General features: G+C 45.5%; 1 protein-coding gene across 1 annotated transcript; it reads right to left on the bottom strand.

The window, feature by feature from the left end:
* Positions 1-1,790: 1,790 nt before the first annotated feature.
* On the bottom strand, positions 1,791-15,133 carry LOC121532625 (germ cell-specific gene 1-like protein). Its single transcript, XM_041838415.2, has 5 exons — positions 14,537-15,133; positions 6,892-6,939; positions 4,190-4,348; positions 3,419-3,530; positions 1,791-2,527 (listed from the first exon to the last, which is right to left on the bottom strand). The coding sequence occupies exons 1-5, from the start codon at positions 14,865-14,867 to the stop codon at positions 2,233-2,235; spliced, it is 945 nt and encodes a 314-aa protein (XP_041694349.1). The 5' UTR covers positions 14,868-15,133; the 3' UTR covers positions 1,791-2,232.
* Between the last annotated feature and the right edge of the window lie 1,726 nt (positions 15,134-16,859).

Here is a 16,859-nt window from a genome sequence, read left to right as displayed (position 1 = left end):
TAGTACTTGGTGGCAAAACCCTTGTTGGCAATCACAGAGGTCAGACGTTTCTTGTAGTTGGCCACCAGGTTTGCACACATCTCAGGAGGGATTTTGTCCCACTCCTCTTTGCAGATTTTCTCCAAGCCATTAAGGTTTCGAGGATGACGTTTGGCAACTCGAACCTTCAGCTCCCTCCACAGATTTTCTATGGGATTAAGGTCTGGAGACTGGCTAGGCCACTCCAGGACCTTAATGTGCTTCTTCTTGAGCCACTCCTTTGTTGCCTTGGCCATGTGTTTTGGGTCATTGTCATGCTGGAATACCCATCCACGACCCATGGCCCCATCCATCGTCCCTTTGATGCGGTGAAGTTGTCCTGTCCCCTTAGCAGAAAAACAAAGCATAATGTTTCCACCTCCATGTTTGACGGTGGGGATGGTGTTCTTGGGGTCATAGGCAGCATTCCTCATCCTCCAAACACAGCGAGTTGAGTTGATGCCAAAGAGCTCCATTTTGGTCTCATCTGACCACAACACTTCACCCAGTTCTCCTCTGAATCATTCAGATGTTCATTGGCAAACTTCAGACGGGCATGTATATGTGCTTTTTCGAGAGGGGGACCTTGGGGCGCTGCAGGATTTCAGTACTTCACGGAGTAGTGTTACCAATTGTTTTCTTGGTGACTATGGTCCCAGCTGCCTTGAGATCATTGACAAGATCCTTCCGTGTAGTTCTGGGCTGATTCCTCACCGTTCTCATGATCATTGCAACTCCACGAGGTGAGATCTTGCATGGAACCCCAGGCCGAGGGAGATTGACAGTCAGTTTTTTTGTTTCTTCCATTTGCGAATAATCGCACCAACTGTTGTCACCTTCTCACCAAGCTGCCTGGATGGTCTTGTAGCCCATTCCAGCCTTGTGTATGTCTACAATCTTGTCCCTGACATCCTTGGAGAGCTCTTTGGTCTTGGCCATGGTGGAGAGTTTGGAATCTGATTGATTGCTTCTGTGACAGACAGGTGTCTTTTATACAGGTAACAAGCTGAGATTAGGAGCACTCCCTTTAAGAGTGTTGCTCCTAATCTCATTTTGTTACCTGTATAAAAGACACAACGGGAGCCAGAAATCTTTCTGATTGAGAGGGGTCAAGTCAAACACTTATTTTCCTAATTAAAATGCAAATCAATTTATAACATTTTTGACATGTGTTTTTCTGGATTTTTTTGTTGTTATTCTGTCTCTCACTGTTCTAATAAACCTACCATTAAAATTATAGACTGATCATTTCTTTGTCAGTGGGCAAACGTACAAAATCAGCAGGGGATCAAATACTTTTTTCCCTCACTGTAGCTATATTTTGCAGTCCACATTCTTAAAATACGAGTTAAAAGCCGACTGTCACCCCTGCCTAATTTCAAATTTAGTAAGGCTAATAGCATGCAAAAATATAACATAAACAGTCCTATGATGTTCCAGGTAAATCTGAGGGCATTCTAATACAAATCTTGTTTAAAGGGGTAATCTGCAGTTGCGTCATCCATTTTTGGATGTATAAATGAATGATATGTAATCATTAATTCTTGAAGAATATAACTTATAAATGCCTCATGAGCTTAGTTCAACTGTCGTACCTCATCAGAACCCAAAATATAAGCTTGTTTTACAAAGTAAATGTAAACAAACACTATATAGCCTCAAAACATGGTTACAACTATAATTTTGATATCATGGATATTCAGTCCTTGCATCCATAGCTCTGTCTATGAATTTGAGAGTGGTAACATTTCTCCAGCTCCATGCCTCAGCTTTTTACCAAAACAGGGGCGGGGAAAACACTTTGTTATTGTTTCAACTGCTGATTGCTGCTTTAATCGTTTGGCCTTTTCTGGTTTCTGGGAAATAATCCTTGTGTCAGATCATGTAGTTGTATGATCAGTGTGTACAAGGCTGTCTTTCCATGACTATCAATGCCCAAACTGGGAAGAAGGGAGTGAATTTCCTGGCTCAATTAAGGCAGTGATGAATTCAACCAGATGGAACTGATTCAGTTGCTACAGAATCCCCAATAGACCCAACACAGACAACGGACCACAATTGAACAGCAGTTACTTTTGACACATCCCAGCGGGCAAAACTAGTTAAAATGATGTTGAAATAACATCAGCACAACCAGAAACTGGTTAAGAATTACATAATTGTGACAAAATGTGAACCATTTGTAACCAATTTTGCCCGCTGGGATCCCTCCCTTCAGCACTGGTCTTCCCCCAGAGTGTCTGGTACCTCACTCAGGTCTAACGACGCTGCCGGTATGTGTGTCATAATACCAGTGCTATACGGGGTCTGTGTGTACACCTCCACAGTTTGGGAGATGGAGTGTAGGGAGTGATCGCGGTAGTATCCCAACGTCTCCCGCGCCTGCTCCTTGCGGATGCTCTGCTCGAAGGTCTTGCGTTTGTGTCGGAACTCGATGACAGTCTTGGTGTAGGAGTTGAGGGTAGTGACTGATGCACCCATGCAGCAGGTGAAGGATGCCCAGGCCATGCTGGAAAACAGGAAATGGAAAAGATGGAAGAGATAGAGGAGAGGAAAATGATGGGGACATAGAGAGGAAAAAGCAAGGAAGAGTCAATTAAAGGTGCAATCTGCATATTTAGGCCTATCGTTGTTCATGGTCAGTTCATAGGGCAGCTGTTTGAATGAAAAACAAATGACAAATGACTTTAAAACAAACAAATGGCTTAAAACAAACAAATGGCTTTAAAAGCTAAGAAATGTTAAATATCAAAGTTATCAATCACTTGACAACAGCTCAAGTAATTCAGACAAATATTACACAAAGAAATAGGATGTTTTGATGAAACAGTGCAAAATACTGTGGAAAACATATAATCATTTTGAGTTTGGGGATTTTTGGCATACTTTTTGTAAATATGATTATTCCCATGTAAAAAATGGAAGGATCATAGCTTTGCAGGATTACTGTCAATCTGTCAATCCCAATAGGGTAGTATGTCAGTATGGATACATCCCAATGTAATAGGCCACTACTGTACGGTAGTCTATACATTGTAGCTCCCATATTCATTCACTACTATATATGTTATAATCCAGAGCTATGTCACAATGGTCAAGATGTTCTGCCTGGAAGATTAACATTCTGAACATACAGTGTACATATGTCTATGTGGGCTACACTTCACCCTTGATCCCCTTATGCAATTTTCCAATCGCATCTACCATATATATATTGGGGCTTTGGGACACCAAAGCCTAATCCGCCTGGTAACATGAGAGCTTTGGGGTTTTCATTATTGACGCTACGTAGGGAGACACAGAATTTCACTACACCCGCAATAACATCTGCTAAATATGTGTATGTGACCAATACAATTGGATTTGATTTGAATTGCGTGTTTGTGTGTGTGTACCCTACCAGAAGGACCAGCCATAGTCCCAGTTATAGGGCCTCCAGTCTGCAGGGCCCAGGGTGACTGTCACCTGAAACACCTGTGTGTACATCATGTGGGCCACCATACCCAGGAGACCTGGAAATACACAGATACCGGAATACATTTAGATGTTTAGTGTACATGTAGGCGCGCACACACATACACTTACACATACATGCATACACATACACATGTACGTGAACACACACACATACACGCATGTACACAGGCATACAGACACACACACACATGCCAGGAACTTGTGACCGCTGTGACGGTGACTTTTCAAAATCCCTCTCTGATAGCTGATGCTTCTACATTCGGAGAGGTTGCAGGTTATTTCCAAGTCAAGACGTACAAAATGAACTTCTCTACTTGCTAGCTTCACTTTTCATCATGTTCACCACCTTCTAATACTTTTTCCATGTCTGCTAGTGTCAACAATTGCATAGTACTGTATACAAGTATTTCTGTGTTTGTTTAGTTTGCTCCACAGATTTCACATAAATAGGGCCAGGAGTTTTTCCCAGACCAGACTCAACAACAGATAGCATGTGACGTAACATATATAATTCAACAAAAATCAAAATGTGTCATGAACAGAAAGAAATCTGAGCTCTATAGTTGTCAGGAGTTTTTCCTGGTCAGGTCATGTGGTCTGGGAGAACTCCTGGCCCTTACACATGAAACAATAGCCTGGTCCCAGATCTGTTTGTGCCGTCTTGAAGAGGTTGTTTTAAACTGTTCCTCTGTACCTGAGAGGACGGTGAAGACAGCAGCGAAGGCGTTCAGTTTCAGTCCATCTATCATGTTGCTGGTGCTGGAGTGGACCAGTTCTAGACACATAAGGCTGAAGCCCACTATCAACAGGACTATGTACAGCATCTCAGAGACCACCGACAGCCATAGGACACCTGCAACAAACAAGGGTATTGGAAATCAGTGAGCAATTTTTTATAACCATGATATGATGTCGAATTTGAATCGCTGATAGTATTCTCATAATGATATCTCATGGTTGTGGAGAAAAGGGTTGATTTCTTTGATCGTGTATGCTTCACCCATCTGTTTCATTCATAAATCATAGGACTGTATTTGACAGGTGCCTATTTGAAGTCCTGTCATGGACACTAAACGTTTTATTCCCCAAAAAGTAATTCCTGATGTCTGACGATTGTGTCCTAACTTAACTCGGGTACAAGTTTGTCTGTTTTAGTTTTTGGTCTCTGCCTATCTTACATCTCTTACATCATTTCTGACATCCATAGTGAGAACAGACCTGTTGATAATATATCTCAGGACCGAAAGGCCACTCAAAACCAATTAATGTAATTCATCTCTGAAGCTAAAAGTATCAGGAATCTTCTCAGGCCTTCCAGCGAGTCAAACCCTCACGCTGTCTCGCTACGAGACAGGTTGGAGTCAGACATCTCTTCCTACCTCGCCTGTCTGCTATTAATCCTTCTTGACACTTCATTGCAGGAAGTGAACATTGGCTGGTACCAGTATTTCCCCAGAGACGCTGTCAACGGGATAGGACGGAGGGTCAGGGGCGTTGGCGGGGATGGGGTTGGGGATGGAATGTACCAAGACTGAGACAGTGCCTTGTTTCATTATGGAATTTTGGTGATTTGGTGGTCCTTAACTTTGGTGGTACTTAGCTTTGGAGACAGTATGAACACTGTACAGCGTTCTTATTACTGTAGAAGTATTCTTGTGAGTAGAGTATAGCAACAAAGTCGGCTATACGAACAATGCAAAGTACAATTTGCTCATGGATCATTTCACAGCTGTCATCATAACCTTCTCCTTCGACAGAGTGGGTGTGACCATAGCAACCCCACATCCCGTGTCCCTGACAACACAGCGGATGATGCCAAGGTTGTTTGAGAACATAAGCCACAGTACGTCTGGAATAGGGATGAGTTTATATTACCTCCTGTACATCAAGGCTGATATAGTCAATACATCAATCAACTATTGTGATGTCAATGTTCAAGTTTAATGAATATGCAAAAAGTATACCAGAGATACAGAACAAGTTGTAATAACTAGTGTAAAACCAAAGCTTATAGATAGATGATCTGATGTAAAAAGCATTTAGTTATAAGTCTCACAGGAGAACTTTCTCAAGAATGTTCATTAAAAACAATCAGTAGAAGCATATGGGTGGATTTTTCATTTTGAAGCTCAATTAAATCTACTCTGCCTTCCTTCCTTCCTTTTTAATATATTAACAAAGAAAGTCACACCAATCCTATTGCTCCATGCATTACTTTCATCTGCAACATTGGTAGCAGTTAAATACTTCATATTGTTCTTTATATCCAAATTCAGACACAATTAAAGTTAATCAAATTAAACTTTGATGATGTGGTATGTTCATATTTAATATACATGAGGGGGAAAAGATTGTGTCAAAATGTAATTTCCTCAATTGGAACAACAAAGGCCAACAAAGTAACTAAATATAAGAAGGCAGATAAAACTTGATGCAGCCACTGCACCCTGCAAACATCTCCTGTATGGTGGTGTCATGACAGCCATTGTTATAACATTTGAGCAGCTAAAGACGACATTTGAGTGCAAGATGGCAGTTGAGACAGGATGCAGACCCCTTCATACCACAAGAGTATAGCTCAACATCCTTTTATACTTTATGCAACCCTGTAGACCAGGGGTCTTCAACCTGTTTTTTGCCCAGGGACCCCCTCCCAGGCAAACCGGCGACCCAGGGAACCCCATCATACGTTAGCAAAAAATGTGCTGTCTTGTCTTATCATTAGGTGAATGATAATGGGAAGGGCAGGTACTCAAAAAAAAATTATGAATAGATTTGGTATATCGTTTTTCATTATTTTGACTAAGAGCAGCTGTTTAGCTGATTAAACAAAGGTTAGCCATGTGTTGGCAAAAGTGAATGTCCAAGTCAAGAAAGCTTACCATCAGCCTGCAGCACTTGCTGCACTGGTAGCCTTTTCCAAAGCCTACATCAGATACTCCAGTGAGTGTAATTAGCTCCAAGGAGTGTAATTTGCTCAATATTAGGAGTTGAGAAATAAAGTAGATATTCTCTTCTTTTCTACTGTAGGTATGTAATTGAAAATGAGTTTATTATGTTATTCATAAAAACATCCTCTTCCCCAGGGGTGGACTGGCCATCTGGCATTTTTGGCAAATGCCAGATGGGCTGGTCCATTTTTTGCCAAGTGGGTCTGTCTAACTTTTTTTTTCACAATATGATCATTATCTGGCTAATAATGGGGGCCTGAAGAAAAATATGGGCTGGTGTGGGGGCCTCAAGGAAAAAAATGGTCCGGTGTGTTAGAAATGCCAGGGCCGATTTCTGGTCCCAGTCTGCCCCTGCTCTCCCTCTATATATAATCTTCTTGGTATGGGGGATGTACAGCTCTATAGCAGATATGTTTACCTCCTGATGTATGCAGTGATCACTCACCTCTCTCCGAAGCCGGAGCCAGATCGATAAAGCTCCTGCATTTCTCACCTGGAACGAATGGAGAAAATGTAGTTTCATATCAAGCTGTAATACATCGCATGGGTACTTCAGGGTCACAATTCACTCAGAGTATCCTGTCTAGTTGACTTGATTTTCGAAATTTGTGGAAGTTCAAAAGTTCAAGAAGAGACACGGGAGAAAGGGAAAAGCCCAAAAATGAAAGAAGTAAAATACAAGCAAAGTTCACTGGATTCTAGCCACAAATCATTCAGAGTATCTATTAGCCTACAATTATACGAATAATCTATTTTAGGTAAGGTTCAAAAGTTCAAGAAAAGACACACTGCGAGCTTGGCATGCAATATAGATTAAATAGCCTACAAGCAGCTTCAAGGCACACACAAGTCATTCAGATTATTTAGTCTACTTGATTGTACCCACTGGACAAAAACTGGTTGAATCAACATTGTTTCCACGTAATTTCAACAACAAACAATAAATGTGATGAAGTCATTTCAACAACAAAAAATCAATGTGATGACGTTGAATCAACGTGGAAAACGGATTGGATTTGCAGAAAGTCATCAATGTAAGGCAATGTAATCTTTTTTTTCACCCAATTTTTAACCTAAATCAAAACGGAGGTAAGCATACAACCAGCAAACAAGGTGCAAAACAACAAAACTAATGCTCTAAGCTCTAGGACTGATCCGCTGATAAACATACTGTTCATGGCTAACGATCCGGCAGGGAATGGATGTCAGGTCAGAGCTTATGAAGGTGATGATCAGGGCCAGGTGTGCAGATTGCTGATGGAATGCAGGTGTGGAAATCAGGAGAGCTCCCCGCCTAGCAACGTAGCCCGGCAACCAGGCAGGGAGCGTTCCAGAACCCTCGGGAAACTGGAGATCCTTGAGCAGAAAAACTAATACACATACAGGAACGACTCAGACTGCCGGAATCGTTACAGTACCCCTCCGACGAACGCCACCGGGCGGACTCCCGGGAGCGCCAGGATGGAGGCGGTAGAAGTCACGAATGAGGTCAGCATCTAGGATCTGTCGCCGCGGAATCCAACTCTCCTCTCTTCAGGACCATACCCCTCCCAGTCCACGAGATACTGAAACCCCGGCCCCGCCGTCTGGAATCCATGATGCGTCGCACCGTGTAGAGCAGGACCACCTCCGATCATCCGAGGAGGAGGAGGAGGAGGCGGGAGGAGGCAACAGAGGACTGAGGAAAACAGGCTTGAGGCAGAGACATGAAAGGTGGGATGGACTCTGGCGTCCTCAGTAGTTTGAGTCGAACTGCCACCGGATTGATCACCTTCTCCACCACAAACGGACCAATGAACTTCGGTAACAACCTTCAGACTCAGTCCGTAAGGAAGATCCGGTGTAGCCAACCAGACCCTATCTCCGATGGTATAGGTGGGAGCGGGGATCCGAGCGACGCGCCTGGAGCTGATACCGGTCCGAAACTCTAAGGAGTGCCTTTCTGGCCCGATGCCAGGTCCGGTGTGCAACGTAATATGGGCCTGAACAGAGGGCACTGAGAGCTCCTTCTCCTGAGAAGGGAACAAGGGAGGTTGGTAGCCATACAGGCACTGGAAGGGAGACATCCCAGTGGCAGATGTAGGGAGAGTATTGTGGGCATACTCAACCCAAGGCAACTGAGAGACCCAGGAGGTGGGGTTGGAAGAGACAAGGCAGCGTAGCGTGGATTCCATCTTCTGGTTGGCTCTCTCCGCCTGACCATTAGATTGGGGGTGAAAACCAGATGTGAGACTGACTGTAGCTCCAATGGCCAAACAGAAGGACTTCCAGACAGCAGAGGTAAACTGAGGGCCACGGTCGGAAACGATATCACTGGGCAAACCGTGGACCCTGAAAACCTCCCTAACCAGGATCTCGGACGTCTCCGAGGCAGAGGGAAGCTTGGCAATTGGCACAAAGTGGGCGAACTTGCTGAATCTGTCCACGATAGAATCAGAACGACCGTGTTCCCCTCCAGAAGAGGGCAACCCAGTGGACAAAGTCCAGGGCCAGATGCGACTCATGGTCGCCGGGGAATAGGAAGGGGGTGAAGTAGTCCAGAGCTGGGCCGATTGGTACTCTTATTCTGCGCACACACTGGACAGGCAGCAACAAAACCCCAGTATCCTCGGCCATGGCAGGCTCACCAAAAACGTCTGCGAAGAAACGCCATCGTCCGAGCCACGCCAGGGTGACAAAGCCATCTTGCTGACGTGGGACCATTTGAGGACAGCAGGACGAACCGACTCAGGCACAAACAACCGACCGGGTGGACCAATACCGGGACCGGCTGCTCCGGGGCCGCCATGTCACCTCCTCCTCAATCTTCCACATAACTGCTCCCACGACGCAGTTCCGGGGGAATTGTCTCTGTCTTGGACCCACTCTCTTCCGTCTTGGAGAACATCCGAGGACAAAAGGCGTCCGCCTTGCCGTTCTTCGATCCAGGTCGGAACGTCAGGGAAAAATTGAATCGTCCGGAAAACAACGCCACCTGGCTGGACGGAGTTGAGACGTCTAGCCGATTGCACGTAGGCAAGATTCTTGTGGTCAGTCCAGACAATAAACGGTTGCTCCGCCTCTCAACCAGTGGCGCCACTCCTCCAAGGCAAGTCTCACCGCGAAGACTCCCGGTTGCCCACATCGTAGTTCCTCCGCAGGCGAAAGGCGACTTATGAGTAGTAGGCGCAGGGATGGAGTTTACTGTCCGTGGAGCATCGCTGCTCGACAGGATGGCGCCAACTCCCCACATCAGAGCGTCCACTTCAATGCGAAACTGACGGGCCGTGTCGGTTGAGAGAGAATCGTTCGTTGGTGAATCGTTCTCTTCAAATCCAGAAAAGCCTTTCGATCCGCCTCCGGATTCCACTTGAAGGTCCTGATACTGGAAGTCAAGGCAGTTAACGGAGCGGCCACACGGCTGTAATCCCGGATGAATCTGCGGTAGAAATTCGCAAACCCCAAAAATCTCTGGAGCTGCAATCTCGTACCGGGCTGGGCCCATTCCAGAACCGCTCTAACCTTCTCCTGGTCCATCCTAATCTCTCCCCTGGAGATGATGTACCCAGAAAGGATGTCGTGTGGGCGTGAAACTCGCACTTCTCGGCCTTCACGAACAGGCGATTCTCCAACAATCGCTGCAGAACCTGCCGGACATGCTGGACGTGGTCGGTAAGGTTCCTTCGAGAAGATCAGAATGTCATCCAGGTAAACAAACACAAAGAGACCGAATCATATCTCTCAGGACGTTTCGTTCACCATACTCTGGAATACCGCTGGAGCATTGGTCAGTCCAAAACGGCATCACCTGATACCGAATGACCCCATCGGTGTATTGAAACCCATCAACCACTCGTCCCCCTCTCTGATCCGGACCATGTGATACGACATTGCGTGGGTCTAGTTTGGTGAACACCGTAGCACCCTGTAAGGAGTCGAAGGCAGAGCTCATCAAGGGGCAGGGGATACTTGTTCTTGACCGTGATGTCATTCAACCCCCGATAATCAATACCGGTCGAAGAGAGCCATCCTTCTTACCCACAAAGAAGAATCCTGCCCCCAGGGGTGATGACGAGGACGAACGAGACCAGCAGCTAGGGACTCCTTGATGTAGGTCTCCAAAGCCTCACGTTCAGGTCGGGAGATACTGTATAACCTTCCTTTGGGGTAGACAGCTCCAGGGAACAGGTTGATGGCACAATCATATGGTCGGTGGGGGAGGGAGTGACAGAGCCTTCTGCTTACTGAACACTTCCCCAAATCGTGATATGTCTCGGGAACCAGGGACAAATCTGGGGGTTTAGCCTCAATCACCTGACTGGGAACCGAATGGGGACAGGCAGTCTTTGAGACAGTTAGCATGACAATCAAGGCTCCAACTCGTTACCTTGCCCGTCACCCAATCGAACGTGGGATTGTGTTCCTTCAGCCAGGGGTATCCAAGGACCAGGAGGAACATGGGAAGACGGCAGAATGAAGAATGAAATCATCTCAGAATGATTCCCCGACAACAGCATCTTAACCGGTTCCAGTCCTCACTCGTGATACGTGCCAGACTACTGCCGTTCAGAGTGGTCACCTAATGGCTTCCGGCAATTGCTCCTTGGAAAGCCCCAGCTGTTCCACCAACTCGGCATCAAGAAAGCTTCCATCGGCACCTGAATCGATAAAGCGTTAATCGCTAAGCTCTGATTCCTGTTCATAAAGGGTAGCCGGGAAACGGGGTCTGACAGAGGTATTGAGAGGTCGAAACTGGCTCGCTAAAAGTCCTCCCAACTTTAGCGAGCCGCGCAGTTTGACGCACCGCCGGGAACAGGTGACGAGGTAATGTCCCGAACCACCACAGTAGAGGAGCAACAGTTAGTCCTACGTCTGAGTTGGCGTTCTCCTTGGTTAACCTGTCGCCCTACTTGCATTGGTTCAGAATCGGGAGACAGGACCTCTCCACCCTAATCCTGTGGTGGACATGATCGACGTATTCTGGTCCAATCACCCGACCCGACTGGAACCTGAGAAGCTGATCGATTGGACGGAACCCATTGCTTCTCCCTCCTTCGCTCTCGGACTCGATTATCCACCCGAATAGACAAGGCTACCAAGCTGTCCAGGTCACTAGGCTCGGATAGGAGATCAACTCATCCTTGAGCTGCTCCGACAGACCCTGGTAAAAGGCCGCTTGCAGAGACTCCTCATTCCACCCCACTCTCCACAGCCAACGTCTTGAACCCCGATCACGAAGTCGGCCACGCTGCGAGTTCCCTTGGCGAAGCGAAAAACAGGCGCCTAGCTGCGTCCCTCCCTCGGACGGAATGGTCAAGAGCTTCCCTCATCTCGGCCGTGAACCCCTGGTATGAAGCCATGCAGGGGTCCTGTCGTTCCCAAACGGCTGAAGCCCACTCCAGCGCTCGACCACGCAGCAACTCAATCACAAAGGCTATCCTAGCCTTGTCTGTGGCATAAGAGTAGGGCTGTAGATCGAACACTAACCCACACTGCATAAGGAAAGAACGGCATCTTCCCAGCTCCCCCTCATATTTATCCGGCGTCGGAACCTTGGGCTCACGGAAGGACACAGCTCCAGAAGCGGCAGGCGAGATGGGTGAAACCGGTGTGGATCCTCCACCGGAAACTTCGCGCTGGTTCTGGACCTCCGTCAGACCGGTAGAAAAGGTTCCGAACGCCGATCTCCTGTAGCTCCGTGCTATGATGGCCCAACATCTTCTCCTGATGGGAAATGGCATGGCGAACAGAGTCCAGGTCCGCTGGGTTCATACTGGCCGGATCGTTCTGTCACGGTTTACTAAGCCAGAACCCAGAAGCAGACCAGGACAAGGTAAGTGGTGTCAAAGGTGAGTGTTTATTCCACTGTCATCCGGTGAAATGTTTTGATGATTTCATGGTGAATTCACAGTAGTTGACAACTCAACCAAATGTCAATCAAAACTAGACTTTGAAATGACATCTGTGCCCAGTGGGTATTTAAGAGGAAATGTGTGTTGTTCAAAATAAATAGTGACGTGTGCTTGGCATGAGCAAAGCAAAGAGACAAAACTGCAAATCAAGAGGTCAGAAACAAGCAGAAGATCATGTTCAACACATTGAGAGTAGCCTATCTAGTCTAATGCATCGGTAGAAGCTATTTTAGAGGAAAAAGGTTAAAAGTTCAACCATCGAGTGCTTTGCATGAGAAAGGGCACAGCGAGGTCAAGGACAAGAAGCCAGAGTTTACAGAGGTCAATGACTTTACCATCACCACAGAGCTTCCAGTTCAATCCTTCCCAAATGACATCCTTCTGGTACTTCTTCTTCCAGGACATTACTGGGACCTTCTAGGATCCTATAAGACCTTATGTCACCTGATCAACACTTGATAGCATGATGCACTTATTCATCCACCCATCCCTCCCTCCTTTCCTCCCCTCTTCCAGGCGTGATTTATTATTTCCGTCAGCTGTCTATTGTAGCCGCCCGCTGCGGCTGCTGGATTTGTCGTAAATCTAATGCATAATCAGGTATCAGGAAGATGGTGACAGATGTTTAGAGGAAAAACTCATCAAGGGCCGTTATGTAATCCTTATTAGTTAACTCAAGCTGTGTGTGTGTGTGTGTGTGTGTGTGTGTGTGTGTGTGTGTGTGTGTGTGTGTGTGTGTGTGTGTGTGTGTGTGTGTGCACGCCTGTGTATGTGTACAGTCCCAGACCTGATGAGACAACATGCTCCAAGTTTTTATTCTTGCATAAACTGTGGTGCTTTCTTTATGTTCTTAATGTCTCTTTAATATGCTATCACCAGACCAGGTCTACTGTATTCAACCAGAAGCTCTGATCCTGATAACTGATGGAGTACCTGGAAGTCAAGACCAATGTTTGGAGATAGCTGGGAATGTTGCCATTATGATGTATCCTGATGTACTAGAAATAGAGGAGTACCTGGAAGTCCAGACCGATGTTTGGAGATGGGAAAGCTGCCATTTTTCCTGTTTTAAAGGTGGGAATGTTGCAAAATGTTCTTGATTGAGTCAGACTCAGTGTAACTAATCTAGCTATATATTCTCCTGAGACACCTTTGACTTAATGGTGTTGTCATTCCCATGGTAACAACGCTTACGCACGCATGTCATCGGATCCAGATGTTGCACTTTCACCTTGTGCATTTGTTTAGACTCAAGAGTAAAGCTGTGTGACGTTTTTACTTCTTGTTACAGACATTCAGTTTACCCTATAGACCTGTAGGGAGAGAGACTGCTAGGGTAGACTATTAGTACCCTATAGACCTGTAGGGAGAGAGACTGCTAGGGTAGACTACTAGTACCCTATAGACCTGTAGGGAGAGAGACTGCTAGGGTAGACTATTAGTACCCTATAGACCTGTAGGGAGAGAGACTGCTAGGGTAGACTATACCCTATAGACCTGTAGGGAGAGAGACTCTACTTAGTACCCTTATTAAAACTGCTAGGTAGCCTAGTCTTAGACCTGTAGGAAGAGAGACTGCTAGGGTAGACTACTAGTACCCTATAGACCTGTAGGAAGAGAGACTGCTAGGGTAGACTATTAGTACCCTATAGACCTGTAAGAAGATAGACTGCTAAGGAAGACTACTAGCAGAGCCAGTAGGGACCCTTTCTAAGAGCACTAAGCTCATGTCCCCTAAACTTCTTACCAAGGGGTCACCGTACTGTAACTGGAAACTCCCATCCCATGTTCCAATGATTCTTATGCAGGGATAAACTGCTCTTTAGGCTATCCAATACTTCAGAGTTGAATTGTTTGTGTGTGTGTGTGTGTGTGTGTGTGTGTGTGTGTGTGTGTGTGTGTGTGTGTGTGTGTGTGTGTGTGTGTGTGTGTGTGTGTGTGTGTGCATGTGTGTGCAAAAATCTAATCAAGCCTTTATAGACCCTTGTCTATTTCTGAATTTCCAGGGTGTTCTTTTCGAATGGCAGGAATGCCTGTTTAGAAACCGGTATTGATAGAATAGTTTGAACACACACACCTGCAAACCTCCTTCCTATAAATATCCATATAGTTTCAGTCTTTACACTCCAGATACATCACTATAATTAATTGACAACAATATGCGACAACGTCATTAACAACAACACCTCATCACCTCACCTTCATCATGGATATTCTCCGCACAGGAGAACCAGATCCCGGTGTGGAACTGTCTGAATAGGAAACGGTCGTCCCCCGTTTCCCAACTGTACACCACTACTTTGGGGTCCGTCTCGTTCACTCCATAATCGATGCAGTTGTGCGTGCGGAGTTTAGTGCACTTCGGCTTGGGGACGCGCTGAGTGCCGACGCACCAGTATGTTGTGATGAAAGCAGTTATTGAGAAAAAGAGCGCTAAAAGAATCATACTAACGGACAGCAGTGCCCTGTACTTGCGAGTGGTCTTCATTGTCCATAGGTATCTGAACTTATTAGATAACTCATTCACCATCCATCCAATATGAAACAAAACAGGTAACGAAAAAGCTCCACCGAAAATAAGTTTAAACTGAAGTGCAACATGTCTGCAAAAAACAAAAACATCTTGGCACTCCAAACCGTTGACTTGAAATGACTCTCCCGACCCGATTTGACCAAATGCAAAATCTGAGTTTGAATTCAGCTTCAATCTATCATTATCATCTGTCCGAGTCGTTGGCCATTAGATCCCTTTCCCACGAAGTGCCCCGAAAGGACACTCATCCATTCCCCGAGGGATTGTCACGTTGTCAAAAGATTTGAAGAGCTTGTTCGCACAAAATCTGTGGGATTTGGGTCGGTGATGCTCGCCTTCAATCTGTTCTCTCTCTCTCTCTCTCTCTCTCTCTCTCTCTCTCTCTCTCTCAGAGATGATGACATTGCAGTTTATTGATAGCATATTTTATAGTTTGTGTGAACAATAATCAAACCATAGCATCTGACTGGGAATCTGATCAAAAGTATTTCTTATCTTTCAAATACAGTACTTTGACTGAGCCTGTCTGGGTTGGAGTGCCAGATGGGCAGGGTTTTCACGCAGGGTTTTCACTTTTGGGACTATTCCATTGGCAATACCTGAATTATAACATCAATACAACATACAACACAAGCCTACCGTAGCCTACCATAAAGTCTATCTATATAGCCATTATTCAGTGTTACCATAAAGTCTATCACAATGTTCTGCAAAGAGGGCTCTGTTCTAATTGGAAGTGCCACAACCACAGCCAATGAGTAATCACTCAAACCTCTCACTCTATCTCCCTTTCCCCCCTGACAGTGTAAAAGCCAACACACTATCACAGTTTATTGTGAAATAGACACAAATTACTTATTGGAAATTCGTGAGGCACATGAAAAAGTCCACTGTGTGTATTACATGATTTTCTTTCTTCATAACGCTTCCTTCCTTCCTTCCTTCCTTCCTTCCTTCCTTCCTTCCTTCCTTCCTTCCTTCCTTCCTTCTTCGTGTGCCTATCACAAATTTCCAATAAGCAATTTGTTTTCACAATAATCTGTGATACTGGGTTGGTAAAAACAGTGGCACAGCAGCTCTTCTCATTTTTACTCTTGAGAGATAGCACGCTCACATGAGACACTGATTGGATAAGCTACAACAGATAAAGCCAGGATACTTCACCCAAAATGTGTGTGCTTGTGTGTGACAGAGAGTGTGTGTATCAGAGAGAGAGAGAGAGAGTGTGTGTGTGTGTGTGTGTGTGTGTGTGTGTGTGTGTGTGTGTGTGTGTGTGTGTGTGAATGACGTTGGTGGAATTCAACAGTTCTTCTGATACATTTTGGTGATCACGAAGCAGCACCACTAATGACAGAGGAAGATATCTTGATTGCAGTACTTATGAGGCATTATTTCAACGTTTCAAAGAGCTTAGCGTGGTATTATAAATAGACAGAACAGTAGCTGTAACAGACAGAAACATAGAAGGAAACATGGATTGGGGTTAGGGTGGAGTACACAGGAGGCTGCTGAGGGGAGGACAGCTCTTTATAATGGCTGGAACGGAGCAAATGGAATGGCATCAAACACCTGGAAACCATCCGTTTAATATATTTGATACCGTTCCACCCATTCCCCTCCAGCCATTACCATGAGCCCGTCGTCCCCAGTTAAGGTGCCACCAACCTCCTGTGGTGGAGTAAATGTTTAGACAGTCAGTGACAGGTTTGTACGTAGCCTATATTTAGTAGGTAGGTCCTACCTACACCCGCTGGTCCAAAGCGCTCGTCATTCTTTCCATACATAACTTATTTGGTCAGTATTCCATCACATTAGTGACCCGACTCCCCTTGTATAGGAGGCATCTGTACTCAGTGCAAATAGGATTTGTATAACCCATATTACATACATTATGCTTACATAACATGTCTAGGATATACATTGAAATGGCACACGTATGGCCAACTGTATGTGGCAGATAGGACGGATTCCCATTTTGATTGCGCTCAC

The sequence above is a fragment of the Coregonus clupeaformis genome, chromosome 20, assembly GCF_020615455.1.
Source record: "Coregonus clupeaformis isolate EN_2021a chromosome 20, ASM2061545v1, whole genome shotgun sequence".
Lineage (NCBI taxonomy): Eukaryota > Metazoa > Chordata > Actinopteri > Salmoniformes > Salmonidae > Coregonus > Coregonus clupeaformis.
Note: the sequence above shows the minus strand (reverse complement) of the source record. Positions and strands in the feature narration are given on the sequence as shown.